Source organism: Sceloporus undulatus, chromosome 1 (genome assembly GCF_019175285.1).
Source record: "Sceloporus undulatus isolate JIND9_A2432 ecotype Alabama chromosome 1, SceUnd_v1.1, whole genome shotgun sequence".
In the NCBI taxonomy this organism is placed as follows: Eukaryota; Metazoa; Chordata; class Lepidosauria; order Squamata; family Phrynosomatidae; genus Sceloporus; species Sceloporus undulatus.
The window spans coordinates 29,019,174-29,042,152 of NC_056522.1; the positions used below are offsets into that span (position 1 = coordinate 29,019,174).

Below are 22,979 nucleotides of genomic sequence, written 5' to 3' on the forward strand. Positions count from 1 at the left end.
GCATCATTTTTATAGCAACATTATGAACGAACACTGAGATGTTTATTGTATGCTTATTGTATTTTATGGATGTTTTATTGTTAGCCACTTCAATCTTTTTAGAGAATCGGGATACAAATAAACAAATAAATAAATAAATAAATAAATATTATTATCTTTGCTGCTTTACCAAATTCTCATTTTATTTTCCTGTTTTATCTTAATAACTCTACCATAGTTTTGATAAAGGAGCTAAAAAAATGGTACATGCTGAGTCTTCCTTATCCAAAATGCTTGGAAACAGAGATGTTCTGAATTGTAATATTTTTTGTGGGGAGGGGTTCAAAATATCTGTAATTTGCATATACAGTGGTACCTCGGGTTACGAAATTAATTCGTTCCGCGGCTAATTTCGTAACCCGAAAAACCTTCGTAAGCCGAATTGCCATAGGCGCTAATGGAAAAATAGCTCTCTGCTGCCCTCCGGTGGCGGAAAATAGCGCCGAGGTTTTTTCGTAACCCGAAGAAACCTTCGTAAGCCGAAACAATAAATCCCTATGGGATTTTTTCGTAACCCGAAAAATTCGTAACCTGGGTAATTCGTATCCCGGGGTACCACTGTACTTACATAATGAGATATCTTGGAGATGGGATCCAAGTCCAAACATGAATTTCATTTCTGTTTCATATATACCTTATACACATAGCCAATATTTTAAATAATTTTGTGCATGAAACACAATTTGTGTACACTGAAACATCAAAAAGCAAAAGTGTCACTATTTCACCCACCCATGAAAAAACGTTTTGGTTTTTGGAATGTTTTGGATTTTGAAATTCTGGATAAGGGAGACTAAATTTGCCTAGTGTTGGTAAACTCTGACAATATAAACATTAAATCTAAAACAAGATCCTTTGAATTAGGTGGTGCAACAGGCTTATCTTGTTTTTAATGCTTTCAGCTGCCTTCTTCTAGGGAAATATTTTCCAGCAGCAATGAATGAAGTACAAAGAAAATGCACCATTTTTATTTCACTTTCTATAAACCCGCTTCAAAGTAATTCTAGGACTCAAACCAGCATATCATAAACTTTGTACAGGACTGACTCCCTGCTCAATTTAGTGTGGATATTAAGTTATAAAGGCCATTTTGTCAACAGGTTAAGAGGTCTGGAACCAGCATCAAGAATATGACAGAATTATCATCCATATTAGGACCAACAGGATTAAAAGCAGACTATGCCATGATAATTCTTCAGGAGTGCTATTAAGTATGAGAGCATCTGAGATTTTTAATAAGCCTTCATGCCATTTGATGTAGTTGTATATGCTCCATGGTGCACACAGTGTAAGAAACCCTAAGAAGCTAAAGGTCTTGTGTTCTAGTTCAACAATACACACCGTCTGCAGCTTTCTGACACTGAAATAACACAGTGCCCAGTAGACTCTGTTGTGTTAGACAAGCAACTATACCCTTCTACTTTAAGAATGCAAAATACATCCATTTAAGAATCAACACCATGAATAAAAAACCAAATAGGATCAATTATGATACAAGTAATGTTTTATACTTATGAACAGACTGACATGCAGCAGCTTCACAAAGTTACAGATACCCCAAGCATCACAGAGAATGTTACAACTTCGTTAAATGGAGTAGGGTACAGGGTTTGGTAAATAAATAGATCTTAAGCGAACTACATAAACTAACTGTTCAGGTGGTGCTTACAGATCATAAAGAGCACAAGAGAGGAAAGCGAAAGCAAAACCTATGAAGAAGCTCAACAGTGCTATCATTGTGAGGACGCAAGATTAATGGTGACAGATGAGTTTTCTACAATGCCAAAATGAAACATATTCAGACAAAGCAAAAAGACACCCTTTAAAAAAAAAAACTGGGCTATTATTTCTCATCCCTTTGGGTTCAACACAATTCTTTATATTAAAGGATTAATCCAGATCAAGCACAACAGCTGACCTTACTTTGATCTTCCTTGTTATGTAAGCACATAATACTTTTTATTCTTTGACTTTGAAAAGAAAGGTATAGCTGTGATGTGGGAACAAGTAAGAAGTTAGATTTACTGCAACTCTACTGAGCAACTTTGGCAGTTACAGCCAATCAAGCCAGCTGAATAGAGATCAACCAAAGATTGAGCAACTGGGATTAGTGAGCACTTCTTGGTGGAAGCTATGCTCCAATCAGCAGTGTGATGCCTGTCAGAAATCCATGCCACCTGGCAGGCTGTTCCACATGGCAACCTAAATCTTAGGCAACAGCGCATCACATAAATCTCAAAATTTTCACAAAGCTGCCATAAATGAATAGGAACAGTTTACATTGGTGTTAAGTAGAAGGCGGGGAACCCACCACTTCAACACACTGAGTTGCCATTGCACCTAAAGTGCTCATAACCCAGAGCTATCTGAATATCAAGTTGCCATCACAGAGCTACTAGTCTGTCACTGTTACACTGTCAATTACTTTAAGAAAAATATCTCACACTGAAAGGCTATTTGTAAATAATAGGTCTTACTTCTGAGTAACATACACACAGGGATAAAGCATTAGGCTGCTTGCTACTCTGAATTTAATTTGCTTCAGATCTGCACATCTAGTTACTGGCCATTTCAAACCAAGCACAGCGAACAGTGGTGGTAAGTAGGCATTAAGAAGAGAGGGCTGATTTGGAAGTAAGCCAAGATATAGCTTAAGATCACATTTCAACAGAACTGATGGTCTGCAGATAAGGCAAATACACATCCCAGAAAGCTGCTCTCTGGATTGAGATTAGCTGAGACTACTCCAGCAATAAGGAAGTCCAATTGTACTCTTTTATATAAAGAGCAATAACCAAGATATCTCAAGGTGTTCTCTGCAAACCGCCTTATGTCATCATATGGGAATGAGACAGGACCGTATATGAAATGGTAGGGCAATTAAGTTTAACTTAAATGTGCCACAATACAGCGTTTTAAGAGAACAATTATGAGTCATTATAAATGTGTTAAGAACCAATGCCATATTTAACTAGATACATTTTAAATTACTTAAAAATTGCAACCTCTTCTTAACAAGCCATTTATAAAAGTTCTCTTCGTAAAGAATTTAGGGTGCACAACTTGTCCTTGATTTTTCTTTTTTTACTGTCTTGGTCTGTAAGAATTTGACAATGTAGTTTAATCTGATTTCTGACACGGTGGTGAACACAATGAATCTTGCGATCTAGTGACAGCCTTCAAATTATACTCTGTTTGTAGTTTTTTTGTGGGTTTTTCGGGCTATGTGGCCATTTTCTTCCTGACGTTTCGCCAGCATCTGGAAGATGCCAGCCACAGATGCTGGCGAAACGTAAGGAAGAAAATCTTCTAGAACATGGCCACATAGCCCGAAAAAGCCACAAAAAACTATGGATGCTGGCCATGAAAGCCTTCAACTTCAAATATACTCTGTTTGATTCAGCATCCCTTTCTCAAAAAGAAGGAATATTTCTATCCACAGAGAAGACAACCCAGGCTCCAGCTGAAAGAGTGAAGAACAGGTGATCTCTGCCAATTCCTCCTTCCCCAATAATTTTTGGTACTACTTCCCATGCTGTTCTAGAAGGTTCCCCAATTCCCCAAAACAGCATTTGGAAGAGGCATAGAGAGAAGGAGAAAGGCTCACCACCTTGCTCCAGTAAGAGAACCTCATGTTCGGTAGTCTGGTTCGAAGCCATTAAGTACCAACACCAACACATTTCCTCCCCAGAATGAGGGAATAATGCTGATGTATTAACATTTATTGTGGAGTGAAAAAAGAGAAATAAGGTATGCTGTCAGGTGGAACCAAGTAAGATATGGCAAACGAAAATGCAGAACAATGATTCATATGGTATTCCTCCATCAGGTATAAGAGGCAAACTTTGGCATCCAATAAAACAGTTTAGATCAGAAATATAGGCACTTGCAGCCTGATGCTGCTATACATGGATCTAGCTCATTTAACAGTACACTTATCACCCCTTCTGTGAAAAGTATAAGACAAGTGCTGGCAATAATTCAGTTCCTTTCCCCCTCTTCCTCCTTGAGAAACTCTTTGTTTCTACAACCTCTGCCATATATACTCAGTAGTCTGAAGATCACCACAGCATTTTTCAGAAATCTTCAGTAGTACTTTTGAAGATGCCACAGGTTACCTTCCACCAACATGTTACCATGCACTACCACCTCCTTTTGCTTATTTCATCTGCAGTTCAATTTTTCTCTATAATATCTTGGACCAAATTAATTTCAAAGTGACAAGTCTTAATATGTGCACTACCAACAGATAATTATTGTTTTAAACCAAAGATTGCAATACAGACATAGGTTCTGAAGCTCTTATAGGTCAAAGACCACAGGAATACACATATCAAATAAAAGCAAACAAGCAAACAATATTTACAATTCTAGAAGCAAACACTTTTTTTGTCACTATATCCTTTCCGACAAAATAGCACCTCTCACTGTTTTAGCAATCCTTTATTGAAGATAACAAGTTGGTTATGTTCACTGTATTGTATGAAACATCACAATATCATACTGGGAAGGTACTATCAGTACAGGATTGGACCAGAGTAGACAGTCTGAACAATAAACCATTTTGCATTCTTCATTCTCTAACTTTTAACACCCCTCCCTCCCCCCAAAGAAAACCAGTAGGGGACAAATACCTGTTAACATCATCATTTAGAACACTTTTAACTTACAAGGCTAAAATCTAATGAATAAATAAAATATATTGTGGCATTAATCCTCTTCTAGACCCCCCCTCCCCAAATCAGATACACAATGAACCAAATGATTGGGAAAGCTGGCTACAGGCACCAGGTTGTTGAGTGTACATGGATTTACACTCAAGTGTGTATATAGGAGGGGGAAAGTTACAGAAAAATACCATGAATTTTATTTCACACAAAACCAGTTGATGACTGTCATTAGCTTAAACTACACACAAGGACAATTACATCCTCGTTGAAACACAGTTTAAACAAATAGGAAAATGCTTACAAGGCATCCACAGCATGTAAATCATGTACAGATGGATACATTCATTGTTTCCCCTCCCCAATAGCTTTTATTTATTTATTTTTTTAGATAAATACTTTACTCTTCTCCACTTTCAGCATTAACTGGACTCAATACATGCACAACTCAAAAGAATTAAGAAAAAAATAAGGTTATTGCAAAAATAGAATTAAACTAAGAATCTTCAAGTACCTTACATGACGGCCACTCTGTACCATGCCCATTGCTTATAAAATGAAAGGTCACTGAACCCATGAAAATATCTCTAATATTTTCTTAGATTTAAAATAGATAATTTTAGCTGTATTTATAGTAATCTCAAAGTGATAATTTGAACTTTGTAAATAATGCAAACAATTAAAAATTATACCCATATTACACAAGACCTCTCTTTTAAGCTGATAGAAATCAAAGGAAAAAAACTATAGAAAACCACATTTAGAACAAAATCACAATTTACATTATAATAAAGGCAAATATTCAGCATTAAAAAACTTGCAGCAATGAGTGAGATGTCAAAGCAAATACAACTAATCATAAATTAAGTTGTTTGGTTTAAAAAGTTTTTTTTCTAGCAAGAGTTTAAGGATGTGTTATACACATGCGTAAAATTCTTATTGGTTTTAGATGCCTAAAATCTCCTTATATTATTGCCAAATACACCTTATCTTAAGCAAGCAATAGGCAACATATCACAATTTGGGCACTGTAGGGAAAACCTAACAGTCTGGTAAAACTGGAAAATTAAAAAACAATAATACACATCCTATAGCATATTGCCCAACTGAAATGATTTCCAAGCCCAGAGCTGCAAAGCCTTCCATCTTGGTAAGGTGAAGTAAGTGTCTCGTTACAATTATTTGCACTCAAGTGTGCACGTACTGTTAAGTTTTGTTAAACCATAGTGTGTCTTCAGAGTACAACTACAATCCCATGGTACTTTATGTACATTTAGTGATGTGCTCCCAGCATTACTCCTTCCTTGGTTTTTAGGGCTCAGGCTCCATAAAGGTGTAACCAATACGCCCAAGGCTGGTAAAAATACTGTAGTACAGGCAATGCTAAGAGTGGCAATATCAGAAAACACAAATATCAACAAATGATGGAAAATCCTAATAATTTCTTTCTGCCCATTTCACATAATGTTGGAAATCCACCAGAATTTTTCCCTTGTACTGAAGAAAACTGATTAAAAGTTTTTTTCCCCATTTTTCTGATTCAAAAGCATATTAGCAGATCTGTAAGGCTACCACGGATCTTCTAGATCGCCAGCACCCTACAGGAAAAGAAGAGGAAAATTGTTAGTCTTCTACTGACGTCAAGAAAGATGAAATCCACACTCTCCTGAACTGCAAATTAGAAAAGACATCCACAGAAGAGAAGAAATTGGTACTCATTTCCTCATTCATGTGAGGCTTACAACCTCATAGAAGCAGCATTCCTGCCACTGCTTTCTGTCGCAGGCTAGTAATGTAGTGGTAGAACATACTGTCAGAAACAAAACTTGAAACAGTGGCCAAGCAAGTCTGGCATAAATGGTGGACATTCAATTAAAGGCTTTAGAACACAAAAGTAGATGCAGCAACCACATCTGAGAAGGAGAGATCTAGAGGTAAAATATGTAGCTATTTACATTATCACTTATATAGTTTTCTGTTTACACTGTGAAGTGGGTTATAAAAAGAAAAAAATCCTAGTAAATTCAATATTAATTCTGCTTGGATCCATTTGCATCAATTGAATTAGAAATTGATTATTATGACTTTCATCACTCTGACATGTTGTAAAACTTAACACATGATAAATATTTAAACATAGTTTATTGCTGTTCTTTTTGGTGACAGCTTATACCACCAAAGCTGCTTAAAATAAAGTCCATATGCATTCATATTATTCCACACATGTTTTATTTGGTCTTAAACAATAACTCATGAAACTAAACACTAATCGCCAGTACATTTTATCCACTGGATACATAGTGCTGTGTGCATTCTCAATACAGTCTTAGAAAATTGTGTACATACTAAGTAGTCTAAATTTACAGCCTAATATAAACATCATATTTTAATATCTAAGATAACATGCCCTAACTTAAAGAAACTAATATGTCACTGACATGAACTATTCACAAGTCAAATATACTCATGCAATATCTACATAACTATATTAAATGAAAGAAAAGGAGGTATAATCACAAACCATAAATGCTAGAGTTGGATCACAATTTGAGGCTCTACCAAAATTTATTTTAAAAAACCATAAAAGTAATGTGTTTCATCACTGGCACGCATTTATAACATGACATTCTTTTTAGGATACCATATTCCAGCTCAGTACTATCAAGACTTAAAACCACACAAACCTCTTCACCAGTCTCTACAAACATAAAAGCACTCTGCTTCCTGCCATGTGTGCAGAAGACAAGCAGTGGTAATGCTGTGCAAGCTACAGTTCATAAATGGCTATGGTTCTCTGAAAAGAGTTCCCCCCCAAACACACAGAATACCATTTTAAGTGAGTAGTCTAGATACATAAAACTGAAAAAAGCTAAGTCTCTAAGGTGTAACAAATACAAAGAAACCGAAGATATAATAGCTAAACCATCAAGTCAACTCTGAAAAATCGAGTTACATTTTTTTATCACAATGTTCATCTCTCATCTTTGAATCTTCATTAGCATTCTGCATTTCAGCAAGCTGGTGCTCACATTCTGCTTTGGAGGTTTTCTCTTGATTACTGGATCCATCAGTGGAATCTGAAGTTGAGGCTGCTGCAGCTGATTCAGCATTAGAGCAATCTTCTCCCTGCATTTTAGCTAGCCTGTAACTAATCAGCATGTCCTCCAGAAGGTGGCGGTAGTTCGCCCTATGAGTAATTCTCACTTGTCTCAAAGCTTCCACCAACTTTCCCTGTGTTCCACCTTCTGCAGCATCGCCAGGGTCCTTATTTAAGATTCAAGACCTCAGAATCAGATGTTAAAGCCTGAAGTATTTCTAAAGTACTGAGTATAATAGACAAGCTATGAGCTAGAAATAAAACTTTCAACTAGTCTTAATGTGTCTTGGCAAGAATATTTACAGATGTTCATTGAGTGTTTTTATATTTATGGAAATTTACAAGTACTGAAAAAGAAAAATATGGAACCAAGTCTTTATATTCAGCCCTCTAATGTACATCAATGATATTCACCTATGTCAGATGTAGATGTCTGGATATCATTTATAATTTGGAGCATTAAAATATACATCACTGATATTTAGAAACACATTAAAATACAACGTTAAGACTGTGAACAGCTTAAGTAAAATGAGTTGCCATTTAAGTTCTTTACAGAAATATATTTCAGGTGTAATCAAATGACCCATATGAAATTGCTAATGGAAAGCTTACTGCCAACTGCATTCATTCATAAGAATACCACATACTTCATTCAGAGGTCTGAGCTAATACATCTGAAAAGTACATGGAGCTCTTAGTTCTCTGAGAGACAGTGCTAAAAACTCATTTTTATTCCATAATTCATTTAAGTCCTGCTGACGATTAGGATTTCAAAGTGTTCCTAGAGAACCCGGAGTCACTTAATAAAGATAAATGCCAGTCACTTAATAAAGATAAATGATTCAGAGCAGAAAAAAGTATTCCACAAAGCAAATGAAATACACAATTTGCTACCAGTAGAGACAGTTAAGACCAAGTTGTCAGCTTTTAAAAGACACCAGACCCACTGATGGAGCATAAGGTTTCCATGATGGTCGAGATGTTACATCTTGCTCCTAGATAAGAAGCAATATGCTTCTGGGTATTAGACGCAGGGGAAAAACTGTGGGAGAAGACAACTGTTCTGATATCCTGCTTGGGCATTTGTCCACTGTGTAAAACAGGATGCTGACCTAAGACAGCACTTTGGTTCACCATGGCTTTTTTTTAATGATATTAACTCCTCATTCGGGAGTCAAAGCAATTTACAACACTTAAAACAAACATAGTTTAAAAATTTACAGCACACTAAAGTGAAAAATTGACTTTAATTCTGAGAGTTTAAGCCATGGAATTATTATTATTAATGTCATTTTTATGCCACCTTTTCCCCTCAAAAGGAACCCAAGGCGACTCACACTGTATCTTATCTTATTACATAGAAAGAGTAAGGACATGTTTTTAAAAGCAATAAAGAACATGTAGAGAACTGGTTCAACAGATTTTTCAGGAAAGAAAGAGTCTGGAAAAGAAATGATAGAGAGGGTTCCGCACTCCTCACCCATGTAACTTTCTTGAATTTCATTCTTACCTTTTCAATCTCACCTTCATATGTTTTTGAATGTGGGGTGGGAAGAGAAGATCTGTATACTATTATTTTCTTGAGATATTGTGACACCTGAAACCCAGAACATGGAATGCTACCCTACAGAGTTTTAGGTGACCTAACTAACTAGGGATGCGGTGGCTAAGCAAGGTGTTGATTCTGACAATTGCAAGATCAGCAGGTTGGCAGTTTGAGGTCCAAAAGCCAAGTGACAGAATGAATTCCTGTCACCAATCCCAGCTTCTGCCAACCTAGCAGTTCCAAAGCATGTAAATGTACAAGAAGATCAATAGGTACCACTTTGGTGGAAAGGTAGCAGAGTTCTGTGAAGTCTTTGCTGGCCACATGACCACAGAGTTGTCTTTGACAACGCTGGCTCTTCACCTTAGTAACGGAGATGAACCCCACCCCCTACAGTTAGTAACAATTTGACAACCTCAAAGGGAAACCTTTACCTTTACCTTAGCTGTACAATATTCCTGTTTTGTTGACTGTGCCAAGATTAATAGGGAGGAACCACAGTTCAGTGGAGCACAAGCACTGCACAGGGAAAGTCTCAGAAAGTTTCAATAGAAACCCTCCAGAAGGGCCACTCAACACAGACATTAGCAATAGCAAGTACATATCTATACTGCTTATCAGTGAAGCAGTTTACAATGTGTAAGCCAATTGTCCCCAACAAGCTGGGTACTCATTTTACCAACCAATGAAAGGATGGAAGGCTGAGTGGACCATGGAGCCCTCCTCTAGGATTGAACTTACAATGTTGTGGCTGCAGTATCAGCATTTAACCACTGTGCCACCAGGACTCCTTAATTAATCACCTAGGTCCAGTGCAGTGTGTGTGCGTGTGTGTGTGTGGAGGGGAGGAGCAGCAATTTTCTGTTCAATGGAGCCTGCAGGAGCCACACAAACTGCCAAAAAGTCTAAATTCCTCCCCAGCCATCTACCTCTGTTTGGGGGGGGGGGGTTGTTCATTTTTAATAGTGTGGGGAGCACTTACCAATATAAAAGGTAAACAGTCTCTCCTGGATGTTCCGAGGAGAGCCAACTTTTCTGGCCAGTTGATGGCCTCAAAGACAGCCTCGAGTGGGGTGAATGTGGCCATAGGGTCACAGTTTCCCAGCCCTACACACTTTAGATGGATAAAGTTACCTGAATTGGTATAAAGGCAGAACTTTCTGTTCCAATGGGAAAGAAAATAAGATAAAATGAGCTGAGGTACATAAAAAGTTGTGTCAAGCATCTAGTTCCAAAAAGAATATGTTATAGGGAATTTCAACAACTATCACTGTGCTGCATCACTGAAAACAACAAGCAGCCCACTCAGGAAAAGTGAAGCATTAATACTACCTCTTCAAAGCAGTCACTAAAGTCAGACTGAAGTTTCTCCTAGATTTGAGTTACACAGAAAACACAATGCCATGCATTTACTTTGCATCTGACAAGGCATCAGATTTGTAATGATCAACTGTAATAAGAAATTATGTTTGTAGAATTTGGTCACGTTACAAAGGAGTCACAAAAAATTTAAGTTAAGCAGAAAGTTAGGTTGCAAGAAAGGAAAGCTACTGGAACAAATAAGACAAGGACATTCTGAATAGCTCAAGAATATTAGTTTTCTTAGTAAATTGGTATTCTGGTGAATACACATATTTCTTCTCGAGAATTATTCTTATTTTTTTCTAAAATGGGTACATTTTAATGAAATGCATACATTTAAATATGAATTCCTAGTATTATGCAGACAGGCTATGACCTTGTACTATATCTTAGACAGTGGGATTGAACACTGCAAGTAATAACAATTCTAATACTGCAGGATATAGCAGCATCCTATTTTAGAAAGCACCAAGCATAAACTGGGGATATATTAACATAAGGTTAAATCTAACATAAGTAAGCTGCCATTACAGCATGCAAATAAGAACAGAACGAGCATTTGAGAGAAGTCTGTTAAACTCCATGTAGCAGGATACATCTTGAACCCCTTTATCAGGAATTGGGAAATCTGTACATACTCCAAATTTCCATCTGGCTCATTCTAAGTTTACCACAGCTCTATTTACTATCACAAAATCTCGAAATTTAGAGTAATGTGGGAACACTCAATCAGATTTCCAGAGATACTACAGTCCAAAAAGCAGAGAAATTATTGGACTGGATGGTCCAATAATGCTATTATGTAGATCAGAACCCACACTGGGAGGAAATTGCTATTTCTGCTCTGCGTCTCAGTAGGAGAGCATGTATTCTGCATGCAACATCTAAGAGTCAGTTCCTAGCATTTTCTGTTAGAGCTGTGAAAGAGCTTACTTGAAACCATGAAGATACAAAATTAGTTGCTACAGTCAATAATGAACTAAATGGACCAAAGCTCTGAAAGTTTAAGGCAGTTTGCTGTACTTTGGGAAAAGTAGGAAGATGTTCACATGCTGACATTATCCATGAAAGTAGAAATAAGGAGCTCCAATTCATTTCATCCCTAATACCTAAGGGGAAGGTGTAAACATATATATCCTTAAAAGGCAAAAATGCAGTCACACATACTGGTGTTTAACACCACTTATGTAAATATGAACACACATATCTGTATGTATACATGTTTGTATGACATTGACATCCATGGCAAACCGGCCTGTAATAAACAGGCAGTATTCAGCTTCTCCCCCTTATGAAAACTGCAGCTAATATACAGCCACAAACCAAACCAATGAGTTTTGCTTTGAATATGGTTTACTGTGTTGTCTTCCAATGGGCAGCTTGCCTTCTCTAGTTTGTTCATTCCTAAACAATGCAGAGAAAGAATCCAGCACTGGTTTTTAGCTTTGTTCTCTCCTCTGATGGGAGGGAACAAACCAGAGGAGTGAAACTGTCCATTGTCAGACAACACGATAAATAAACTGTAAAGCAAAGAAGTGCTATGGTTTGTTTCACTGCTGTGCTACAAGCAGGTGTCATCAGTGTGCACTAGCAGAGTTCATTCAAGACAAACCAGGAGTCCCACAGTTCCAGCGTTTCAGGCAACACACCCACTGTGTGTATGTGGTTTTTTTCCTATGGTCTACAAAACTTTAAAATTACATTTCAAGACTACAGCTGAGATCCTATGCAGAATATAGGGGTTTTTTTATTTTAAAAAATGAACAAACTTAGGAATGCTTATTTCACTGACTACAGTTCATGTGCTCTTACTACATTTTAATTAAGCTGTTCACATTAATATAATTATACAACCTAATTTCTAAAAGAAAGAAAGCCACTTCTTAGAACTTTCATAAAATTATAATCTATTCTGCATTTATAACCATTTATAATTCATATGCATACATGAAGAGTGGTTTAATGGAGCATAACACCTGTGAAAGCACTAGAAATAAAACAGCACACAGCTTGCCAGATCAACATTGGGCCCAGAATACATTGCTATGGTTCCATCATATGTAGCTCAAAACACCCTTTCTATTTTAGTCACACAGTAAAGTCAGCAAGCTTACCCTAACGGCACAGCATGGAACAATGTAAATGTGGTATGCTAAATTTTGCAAACTTACTAAGAATATGGGTTTGGAGACTGATTTAAACAAAAAACAGAGCTCCCCACAATAGATTTTATATAAACTGCCAAGAAAAAAATTCAGGTTCTGTAAAGCAGCAGCAAAGCATTATAAACAACAGCGAAGCCTGTTAGCCGTCTGGCAGTCAGAAACTGACACTATTATTTTTAATACAGATCACTGCCATTGCTTCAAGCAATAAGAAACTTGCAATCCCTGGGAAGCCTGCCTGTCGTGTCACTTATGTCTCTGAGGAGATTCTAGCTCTGCCACAACTATAATCCAGGATGTACATTTGAAACTACTATATTATTATTAGAAGTTGTAGCAACAGCAGTGGTGTAATTGAAAGTCTACTTATTATAGGACATCAGAAAGTCCAAAGGACTTTCATAGAAGAAAAACAGTCACTCTCCCTGCCTTTGAAAAAGAACATCTATGTAAGATTTACAAATAACATATAGGTCTTGACTAAATTCTCTTGCTGTACTATTTACAGCAAAAACCAGTGTAAAAAGGAACATTGGGTACTTACCGTGACACGTTCATTTCCTGCAGAGAAGGGTCCTGGCATCCTGTAATCTGGGTTTAGCTCCTCCTATTTGCTCCTGTAGGCAGGGACAATAAACAAAAGACCGGCCCCTATATAGGGAGGAGCTAGCCCCCCTGAGCCTCAGTCAATAACAAGCCAAGCGACTAGTAAGGTAATCAAGGAACTGAACTTTAGTAATATCAGCTAAGGGTTAACTAGAACACCTTAGAAAAAACTAGTCCAAGAACAAACAAGAACTCAGAAAAACCAATCCAGCAACAAGAAGAAGAACAAGGCAGGTCCACCAACAGGCAGCTAGGGTCGGAGGCCGCAGGCAGCACCCGGGTGGGCAGGATGCCAGGACCCTTCTCTGCAGGAAATGAACGTGTCACGGTAAGTACCCAACGTTCCTTTTCCCAGCAGAGAGGGTCCTGTCCTCCTGTAATCTGGGATTTACAAAAGCCCTCTCGAACTGGGAGGGAGGTGCTGCTAGGAGACTGTGGCCCTCGACACAATCTGTTGGAGGAACCTCCTTTCAAATGACGCCTCAGCGGACTGAGACACATCCAGTTTGTAATGTCTTATGAAGGTCGAAGGCGACTTCCATGTGGCCACCTTGCAAATATCTGACAGGGAGGCGCTAGTGGTCAAGGCCGCTGAGGTAGATGTACTCCTGGTTGAGAGCACCATCAACCCCTCGGGTGGAGTGAGATCAAGAGTTCAGTAGCTCTTTTGAATACAAGACCTGATACACCTAGTCAGAGTCGAGACTGGTATCCTGTACCCCAAAGAACCCAGGCGAAAGGAAAAGAACATCTCAGAAGACCTTATGGTTGAAGCCCTCTTGATGTAGATTTTGAGGGCTCTGCACACATCCAATGTGTGCCAGGTCTTTTCCAAGTCCTTCTTAGGATCAGGGCAGAATGAAGGCAGGAGAATGTCCTGTGACACCTGAAAGGCTCAGTTGACCCTAGGCACGAAGGTAGGGTCTGGACGAAGGCACACTGAGACAGGCCTAAAAATACACAAGTCTTTACGTACTGACAGGGCCCCAGCTCTGACACCCGTCTGGCGGAGGGAATGGCCGTGAGGAAGATGACCTTGAGGGAGAGGTGTTTGAGGAAGGCCTCCCAAAGGGACTTCATCGGCCCAACCGTCAGAGCCTTTAAGACCGTGTTCACATCCCAAGATGGAAAACGATGTCTGGTGGGCAGGCCCCATTGGAAACTCCCCTCAACAGCCTCTTAATGTGAGGATGGCTGCCATTCTAGCTGCTCTCGTATGGAGCAGAAACGACATGATGGCAGACACCTGCCTTATAACCATGTTGGGTCAAGTCTCTTCTTAATGTCATCCTGGATGGACTATAGCAGGTCAGCCACTGAAAAACCTGAAGCAGTTGATGAGAACTTGCCTAAGCAGTGGATTATGTGATCAATCAGAATAGAACCTGATCTAATCTGGATCTATGGCAGCTTCCACCCGATCACTGATCACCTTGTCAAGTGGTTATAGCAATGAAGGTGATATTAAGGTGATTTCATTTGTAGTAATTAAGACTTACCACTCTGAAAGAGGAATGTTAATGTCTGTCCTCCAATTAAAATTTTAAAACATCTGTGAACCTGTATAAAATAAGACTAATCCCATGGTTAGGCAAAGAAGACACTGGATTAACCTTTATCTCGCAGACATTGGTGAGTCCATGCAGAAGCGTGGAGGCACTCTGTGTTAACAGGGCATGTGGTCAGAATTAAGTCTGATTTCTTTTGAGGATGAACTTGTCTAGAGACTTCAAAAATCACCCCAATTCCATGTAGCAGACTATCATCAACCTGTATGAAGGCTGAGGGGTCTTGCGGCTAAATGAACTGCTGATTAAGGAGTCATGAAATGGGAACAGGGGGGCTTGGCAAGGATAGCCCTCTGGTATCTAATTTTGAGGAGAGAATTTTCTCCACAAAAGGGATCTGTCAAAGGAACACAAACCTAAATTTAAAATAGTATAGTGGGCCCTAGATATGGAGTTGGATTTAGGACTTTGCATGGATACCAAATCCATGGAAGCTCAAGGCACATAAAATATAATGGCATAGTAAAATGGAGTCTCCTATATAAAATAGTAAAATCATAGTTTGATGTGTTGTATTGTTGTTTTGTTTGTTTTTTGGAATATATATATATATATTTAGAAGCTGTGGGCATATAGGTGGCTGGTGTAAGTCTCTATATGGAGCTGTATGGTATATTAAATCTGAGCATTTTGCTAGCAGAAAACAAGGCATAGGCACTAGGAAGTCCGTTTTTCCAGCCCCAAAAGGTAGTAACAATGGTGTTGTTTGGACCAGACCATGCCATGAAAACCCAATCAGGGATAAGACACTCACCCACACAGCAGCTAACCTTATAACCATAAAATCATAGAATCATGGAGTTGGATGAGACCACAAGGGCCATCAAGTCCAACCCCCTGCCATGCAGGAAATCACAATCAAAGCATGCCCAACAATCTGCAAAGGAATCTTGTAGCACCCTGAGACCACTAAAGAAAAGAGATTAGCAGCATGAACCTTTATGGCATTGAGCCCAATCCATCATATGCATGATAGATCCTGTTACAATAGGCTTTCCAAGCCAGGCAGCAGTTGAATGGCAGGCCCATCAGCAGGCATTCTTATTTAAAATTTAACAATCTAGACAAGGTAAGAGGCAATTGTGATTTTTGTGGCAGACCCCTCAGGGCTCTGTAGGATGTCTGAATGGGATTTGAAGCAACCCCTTAGTAGAGAAATCTGATTATATTGTTTTAAAACACTCATGGAGGAAGGGGAGTTTCTCCCCCCATGGAGAGGAGTCTGTCTGTTTTTGATAAGAATTCTTCTTAACCCCCTGAATTAGTGAGAACCATCTCATGGAAGAAACTGTATTTTTTTAGTTTCTTCCCTTTAACAGACATCTCTCCAAGAAAGAAGGGAAGGCAAGGGGAGCCACATCTTTTGAGGCTAGCTGACTGAGGTTCACTGTGTTTTATAACAGGAACATAATCCTTTTGCCACTAAAATGGAGTTTGGTTGGTCACCTTAATCCAATATATCTATCACCTCATATGAGATGTTACCAAAGATCTTCAATGCATGTAAGCACTAGAGGTCTGCTGAGTGACCAGAGACCTTCTCCTTGGTTGAGTCACCCTGTTTATTAGCATTTAAATGAATCTGTTTTGCTAAAGCTTATGCTCTTAATGAGAAGTGCTATGGCTGATAACAGTTTGTACAAAGGAGGTAGAACCATGTGCTCATCCTATGTCTTTGGCTGTTCCACCTAAGGCAAAAAAGGCTCTGGACCTAATGGAGACAGTGATGGAGGCCCATGAGGAGGCAAGAAAAGTCACCATGTGGCTTTTATGGCTAGCCCCTCCCTTGAAGAATTAGTTTCCAGGCATCTTCTCTGGCCTGGAAAAAGGAAAGGGGAGTGAGCAGAAACAGCACAACTCAAACCTCATGTGCTAACATTAATAAAATGAACACCAGAAAGGTTAACCAGTATCTCTTGTAAATCTGAGCCCACAGCCCTGTTGATGTGGGGGCTCTCTCCTCCTTTATTTGCCCCATCAAGGGAGGCTGCCTGGGCAGTGGCTTATTCCAAGCACTGAGGAAACTGCTCTTAAGTTAGCAGTGACTGAAGATCATTGCTAATCATGGGTAGATAGCTGCATATGGCCTGTAGTGTAGCCCTGATACTCACAGGGCACTTTGTTTTATTTATGTTTGAGACAGCTCCAACTTCAAGCTGGGGTTTACAGCTTAGCCCTTTTAATTTCAGGCAGGCTTGATAGTAACCTGGCTGCATGATACAAGCTAGCTTGGTCCTCAACTCCCTCCCACTTGCATAGGTAGCTGGGAAGGGCAGAGGGACTGCTGTGGGACATGGCACTATATTTACCTGAGGTAAGTCTGTGTCCTGAGAAAGGATAATCTCTGATGGAAAGGAGAGGCCAAGCGCTCAAGCTTTTCTCTCAAGAGTGCCACGGTTTGGGGCAGCCAAACACAATTGGGGGTGAAGGGAACTCTCCACCCATGATATCCACAAATGGTTTACCCCTTTTTGTTGTTGTAATTTTTGGGGAGGGAACACAGGAGGATTTGTATCCATGTGCTCTCTCAAAGAATCCTTGGGTTGGAAGAGATCCCAAGGGCCATCCAGTCCAACCCCATTCTGCCATGCAGGAATTCTCAATCAAAGCATTCCCGATAGATGGCCCTCCAGCCTCTGTTTAGAAGTGGGTGGCAGAGGCCATGCTCTCTCTGGGGTGGACATGAAGCCACTTTGTGCTTTTTTTTGGGGGGGGGATGCTCTGTGGCAGCCAAAAAAGACCATTTTAGAGTTGGAAGTTTCAGCTCCTGCTGGGCCAAATCCAGCTTCCTTTACAGCCATGTGTCTGTGCAACACAGAGGAGGAATCATCTGCCTCCTTACACACCATCTCATTATAAGAATTCAAAAGGAATGTGCAGGAGCCCTGGCAACACCACCATGTGTTTCCCAGTCTGCAAAAGGATCCCCCACACCTGTTAGGGTCCTGGGTGCCATTGGCGCCAGAGATGGGAAGGAAGGAGAAGACCAAGGGTTAATGCCCCCATCTGCCCTCCTGGCAGAGTCCCAAACCTTATGCTAGGCATAGTGCCTGCAATGGCCATGGCAGAGGCCTCATGGCAATGCCTGCCCTGAGCGAAGGCATTAGATCTGGCAAAGGTTCTTTGGTGGCTAGAGAGAGAGGGCCCCTGGTACTCACCGTTCTCCTGTGACTTCTGGCTGGCTTGCCTCTCTGACCTTGGCCATTTCAGGCTGGGCAGAGGTGATGCAGAGAAATCCTTTGCCATGGCTTTTGGCTGGCCTGTTCTCTGAACTCTGGCTGGGCAGAGATGCTGAGGAGGGAAGTTTCCATGACTTTTGGCCAGTTTCCTCACTGATCCCTGGCCTTAAACAGGCTGGGCAGAGGTGATGTGGAGAAACAGAGACATGGAGGGGATACCCCTCACCATCTCTTCCCACGGCTCCCATGTGCTGCAATGCTGTTTGCAGAAATCTCCTGTGCTCCCACCATGAAAGGGGGCAGCTTTGGAGGAGAGGGAGAGTCATTGGCAAAGCCAAGACCTTTCTCCAATCCTGGGAGCCCTTGCCATTTTAAGTCTTCTTCATGCTTCCAAGGCTGTAGTGCAGAAGCTGCAGAGCAACAGCAAACACATCCCAATGGGTCTCCCTCTGAAGCCAGCTCCCTCTGTTGAGCTGGCAGACCCTGAGCTAGGGAAGCCTGGGTTATGGATGGCCCTTCACCCATGCTCTCAGGGTCCTCTGCCATAGTCACCACCAAGGAAGGGGGGAAAGGCAGGAGAGAGGAGAAGAAGGGAAGGCCAAGAAAACTCTCAAACCGCTTTCATAGAAAGGAAAAACTTCGCTGGCTCGAAGAGAACATCCTGCTAGGAGCATAGGCAGGAACAAGACTAAGGCTCAGGGGGGCTAGCTCCTCCCTATATAGGGGCCGGTCTTTTGTTTATTGTCCCTGCCTACAGGAGCAAATAGGAGGAGCTAAACCCAGATTACAGGAGGACAGGACCCTCTCTGCTGGGAAATATAGCTAATTCCTTAAGTGGTGCCCTCTTTATGATGTATCATTCTTAATGAATTACTCTCCCCATCAGAAAGTAAAACTGGAAGATCCGCTGAACATCTGATCAACAAACAAAGGTGGCCCTAACATCAGCATTATGAGACACCAGGGAGAGAAACCTGTCAATATGTGGGCATAACCTCACGCTACACAAGTGTATGCCTTGTTCTGAAGGGGGCTCAGGGGGGCTATTTATTAGCCCTGTGTATTTCATCCAAAACCTTTCTCCTCTGGTGACTGGAAAATTCCAAGAGGGTATATGTGGGTGCTGCAATGACCATAGAGGATGACCACCAAGCAGCAGGGACTGCCTCCCTTCTCGTGCAGTTTTCCAGAGGTGAGCCAAAGCAAAGACAACCAAGTTCCTCTTCCTTCTCTGGCTAGAGAGGTGAAAGGCAGTCTCTGCTAACTGGTTGTCTCATTCTTCGGCACCTTTCACAGCCAGTTAACCACAGCAATTACCCCCCCCCCCCCCGCCACTGCCTCCAGTCTTGAAAGCTGCAAGTGAAGGGGAAGAGGTGCAGAGCTTCGGGAACAAAGCATTATACTCCATCCCTGCAATACAAGATCTTGACTTAAATTTACTCACATATGTTGGGAATCCCATGGCCCTACACATGATGTTAGACTGCAACTCCCAGTAGCAGCTAGCATAATAAATGATGAGGAATACTGGGGGCTGAAGTCCAACAAACACATGGAAAGCTACATGATTCCCATCCCTGTCCTAAACGAAAATGTGTAAAATATGCTTCGCTTAATTAATGAATGCAAACAAGTAAAGAGCATTCAAGGCATCCTTATACTGGAATCTCTGAAGTTTGGTACAAAGCAATAGCAGCAGCTTGTATTAAAAGGAGCTTCTCCAGAATGAGACATCACAAGGAGTCTTTTTAACCCTACATCATCCTTCAGACTAAAATATATATCTTGTATGACTTAATGAAAACTAGCAAGCAAATGTAGTACTTACCCCATCATTGTCTCTGTGTGGATTCAGCCTGTTATAAACAACTTCAATAATATTTCGCCTATATAAAGATAAAGTTATAAAATTACATTCTGGGTAGCTTTTCTAATATAAAGAAATATGTTAACATAACACACTATTAGTCAAAATGGCTGGGGGAATTGGAATTAAAATAGAAAATGAAATCTGATGTAAAATTATGACGAGTGTGGGATCTCAACCTTGCAAGCAAATTGATGGGATGTGAGCTGGTGGTGAGTGACAAGAAAGGTGTTCTGGAGTTGTGAAAAACACCTCAACAAAAGGTTGACCCAGAGTGTGGCTGCTTTAAAAGTGAGCAAACTCTATGTTGTTTAATTAGAAGAGGAATTAAAAAAAAATTCCAACATCATACTATCTTTATATAAATTCTTCATACATAGTTGAGCAAGGGAAAATAGCTTGACACTTAATGTGAAGAAGGAAAATTTAGTTAGTATGAAGCAGGAAAGCCTTCAGATATTTCATTTAGCATGAAAGTAATTGTCCCCAGCCCCAGAAATGGCTAATGTAATGTGCTGCTAAAACATGTGCTATTTTCCCCTTCCAATCCCAAAAATATGTCATGTTTTTCTTTATTTTTGCACAATAAACTCCAACTCCTAAACAGGCTGCAAGTCCAGACTATAGTAAATTCAGAGTGTAAGGTATTCATTTTAGAATACTTCTGTGAGGGCTGCTCTGAGCAACCTTGTTCTGGACTATACATGGAGGACACTCAATACTTCTAGCTCCTCAGCTGCCATTCTGAAACAGTGTTGCAACAGACAGCTATTTTAATAACCTTTGTTAAATGAATAGAATGACTCTTCAGATCACTGAGTAGGTTTGACAGATAGCTCCATGCCTCTCAGCCTACCTGCCACCCAGAGCTATGAGGTAAAATGCAATTCTGGGCTTAATGGAGGTGGGGGGGGAATGTAATACTGATGGTTGCTGCCTGCAAATAATAAATTTAATGATTCCACAAGATCTATAGACATATGTTATATATGTATACTAGTTGTAAAGGAAATGGAAAATACATGTTATGCATTAAACTTGCTGCAAAAAAAAAAAAAAAAGGCAAATATACTCATACATGAACAAACATGGCCTATTTCTCTCCACTCAGATATATAAAAGAAATGAAAAGCTTATGTTAAACAACCCAAATACTTAAGGGCCAATATGCTGTAAGCCTTTCTTTTACCGTTTCAGTAAAAATAGAAAATGCTTAAGTTACAAAATAAAACATATTTGTTCAAAGCTACAACTATGAATTTTAAATGATGTTTTGCACTCACTTGCCAGCTAGACCACCTCCTGGTGGCAAGTTTGGGATATTCTCTGCAGACAAAATGCGCACAACATGGGCAAGATCAGGCATTCCTTCTTCACCCGCTTTCTCCATAATTTCTAGTTAAAAGAGAAGCCTCAAATTACTAAAACAAAGAGCACAGAAATTAAAACAAATGATACTCCATCTAGGCTTCAGGTAAATACAGAACACTTGCACCAAAACGAAAAAGACATAATGATGTTTCACACTGTATATGCTATTTGTATAAAGGTGCATCGGGATGACGGATGAGATATTAATGAACATCCATATAGCTTTCTCTGCTTTTAAACGACAGATAGGTTGTCATGTCAGCACTGGTATATGGTTGGGTTAAGCCACAAAGATTAGAGCAGAATGACTTCAACACATCAATCTAAATAATAATAATAAATAATAATATTTTTTTCTATCCTGTTTTTTGCCAAGCAATCAAAGCGGCGTACAACAAGTTAAAATACAACCATATATACATAGTACCCCACTTAAAACAAGATTAAACAGTATAAGATTAAAAACTACACATTAAAAACCAAATAATCCAAAAAAATAATAATCATGGGCAGAGATCACTAGATAGGAAGTCTTATTCGTGGCCGAGTATTTTATTCCGGGAAGGCCTGCCAGAAGAGATCCATCTTAATGGCTTTTTTAAAGCTTTCTAGATTGGTAATTTGATGGATCTCGTCAGGCAGGCCATTCCATAAATTGAGAGCAGCTGCAGAAAATGTCCTCTGGGAGGTTGCTGTCAAATTGGTTTTAAGGGTTGTAATAAATTCCTCCCAGAGGACCTGAGTGTGCGGGACGGATTGTATGGAAGCAGGCGATCCCTTAGATATGTTGGGCCCAAGGTGATAACCAACACCTTGAACTGTGCCCGCAAACAATCTATTCCACAGGACTGTTTTGGAGCATGCCTTACTTTGAAGCACCAGCCTCTGCCACTTTATTATATTAAGTGCATAAACCCTAAGAAAAATTCATAACACTAAAGGATTACAAGATATACGAATGTGTCTTATCAGGTATCCACTAATATCAAGGAAAGGCAATATTCTCTTGCCTAAGTCCATCCAGAAAAGAGAAGGATTCTTGCATAATCAGAAAGATTGGGATATTTCAGGGACAGAGACAAAGGAAGGAACGGGAATATTCTTATTTCACTATTCTTATTAGGGGAAGAAAGAAAGAAAGAAGTAAACATAGTTCTTTAACTTAGAAGATGAAGAACTGCCCGACTTTAGAGCCTGAGTGACCTCAAGTGGACAGTTTAAGGATTTTGAGATCTCATGCTTCATCTGGGGAATTCAGCTTTTAAAGGTAATTGCTTAAAATACAACTGGGACCTTTTCCAAATTCCAAATCAAATCAACAAGGAATATTCTTTTGGTTGTGCAGGAGCTAATCAACAAAAAGTGTCCTTTTGTTCTGAGTGCAGATCTCCTATTTATGAAATGTATTACGCTCTCTGGGTAAAGAGTTACTCACATGGTTCTTTTCATCCTATTTTAGGTTTCAATATTATTCAGTGTCTAAGCAGAAAACTGCTATTTAGACACAAT

General features: G+C 39.7%; 1 protein-coding gene across 2 annotated transcripts in view; it reads right to left on the reverse strand.

Moving 5' to 3' along the window:
- Positions 1–1,525: 1,525 nt before the first annotated feature.
- The window catches only part of PPM1B (protein phosphatase, Mg2+/Mn2+ dependent 1B), a 78,979-nt gene continuing 57,525 nt past the window's right edge, over positions 1,526–22,979 (reverse strand). Inside the window, exons 5-7 of one of the 2 annotated variants that reach the window (XM_042445923.1) lie at positions 21,383–21,494; positions 20,061–20,118; positions 1,526–6,304 (exon numbers count right to left, since the gene is read on the reverse strand). In XM_042445923.1, coding sequence (XP_042301857.1) covers positions 6,275–6,304; positions 20,061–20,118; positions 21,383–21,494 — 200 coding nt within the window. In that variant the 3' untranslated portion in view covers positions 1,526–6,274. Of the gene's footprint in view, positions 6,305–6,338; positions 7,971–20,060; positions 20,119–21,382; positions 21,495–22,979 lie in introns of those variants that run through there. The other variant, XM_042445922.1, reaches the window with a different exon arrangement.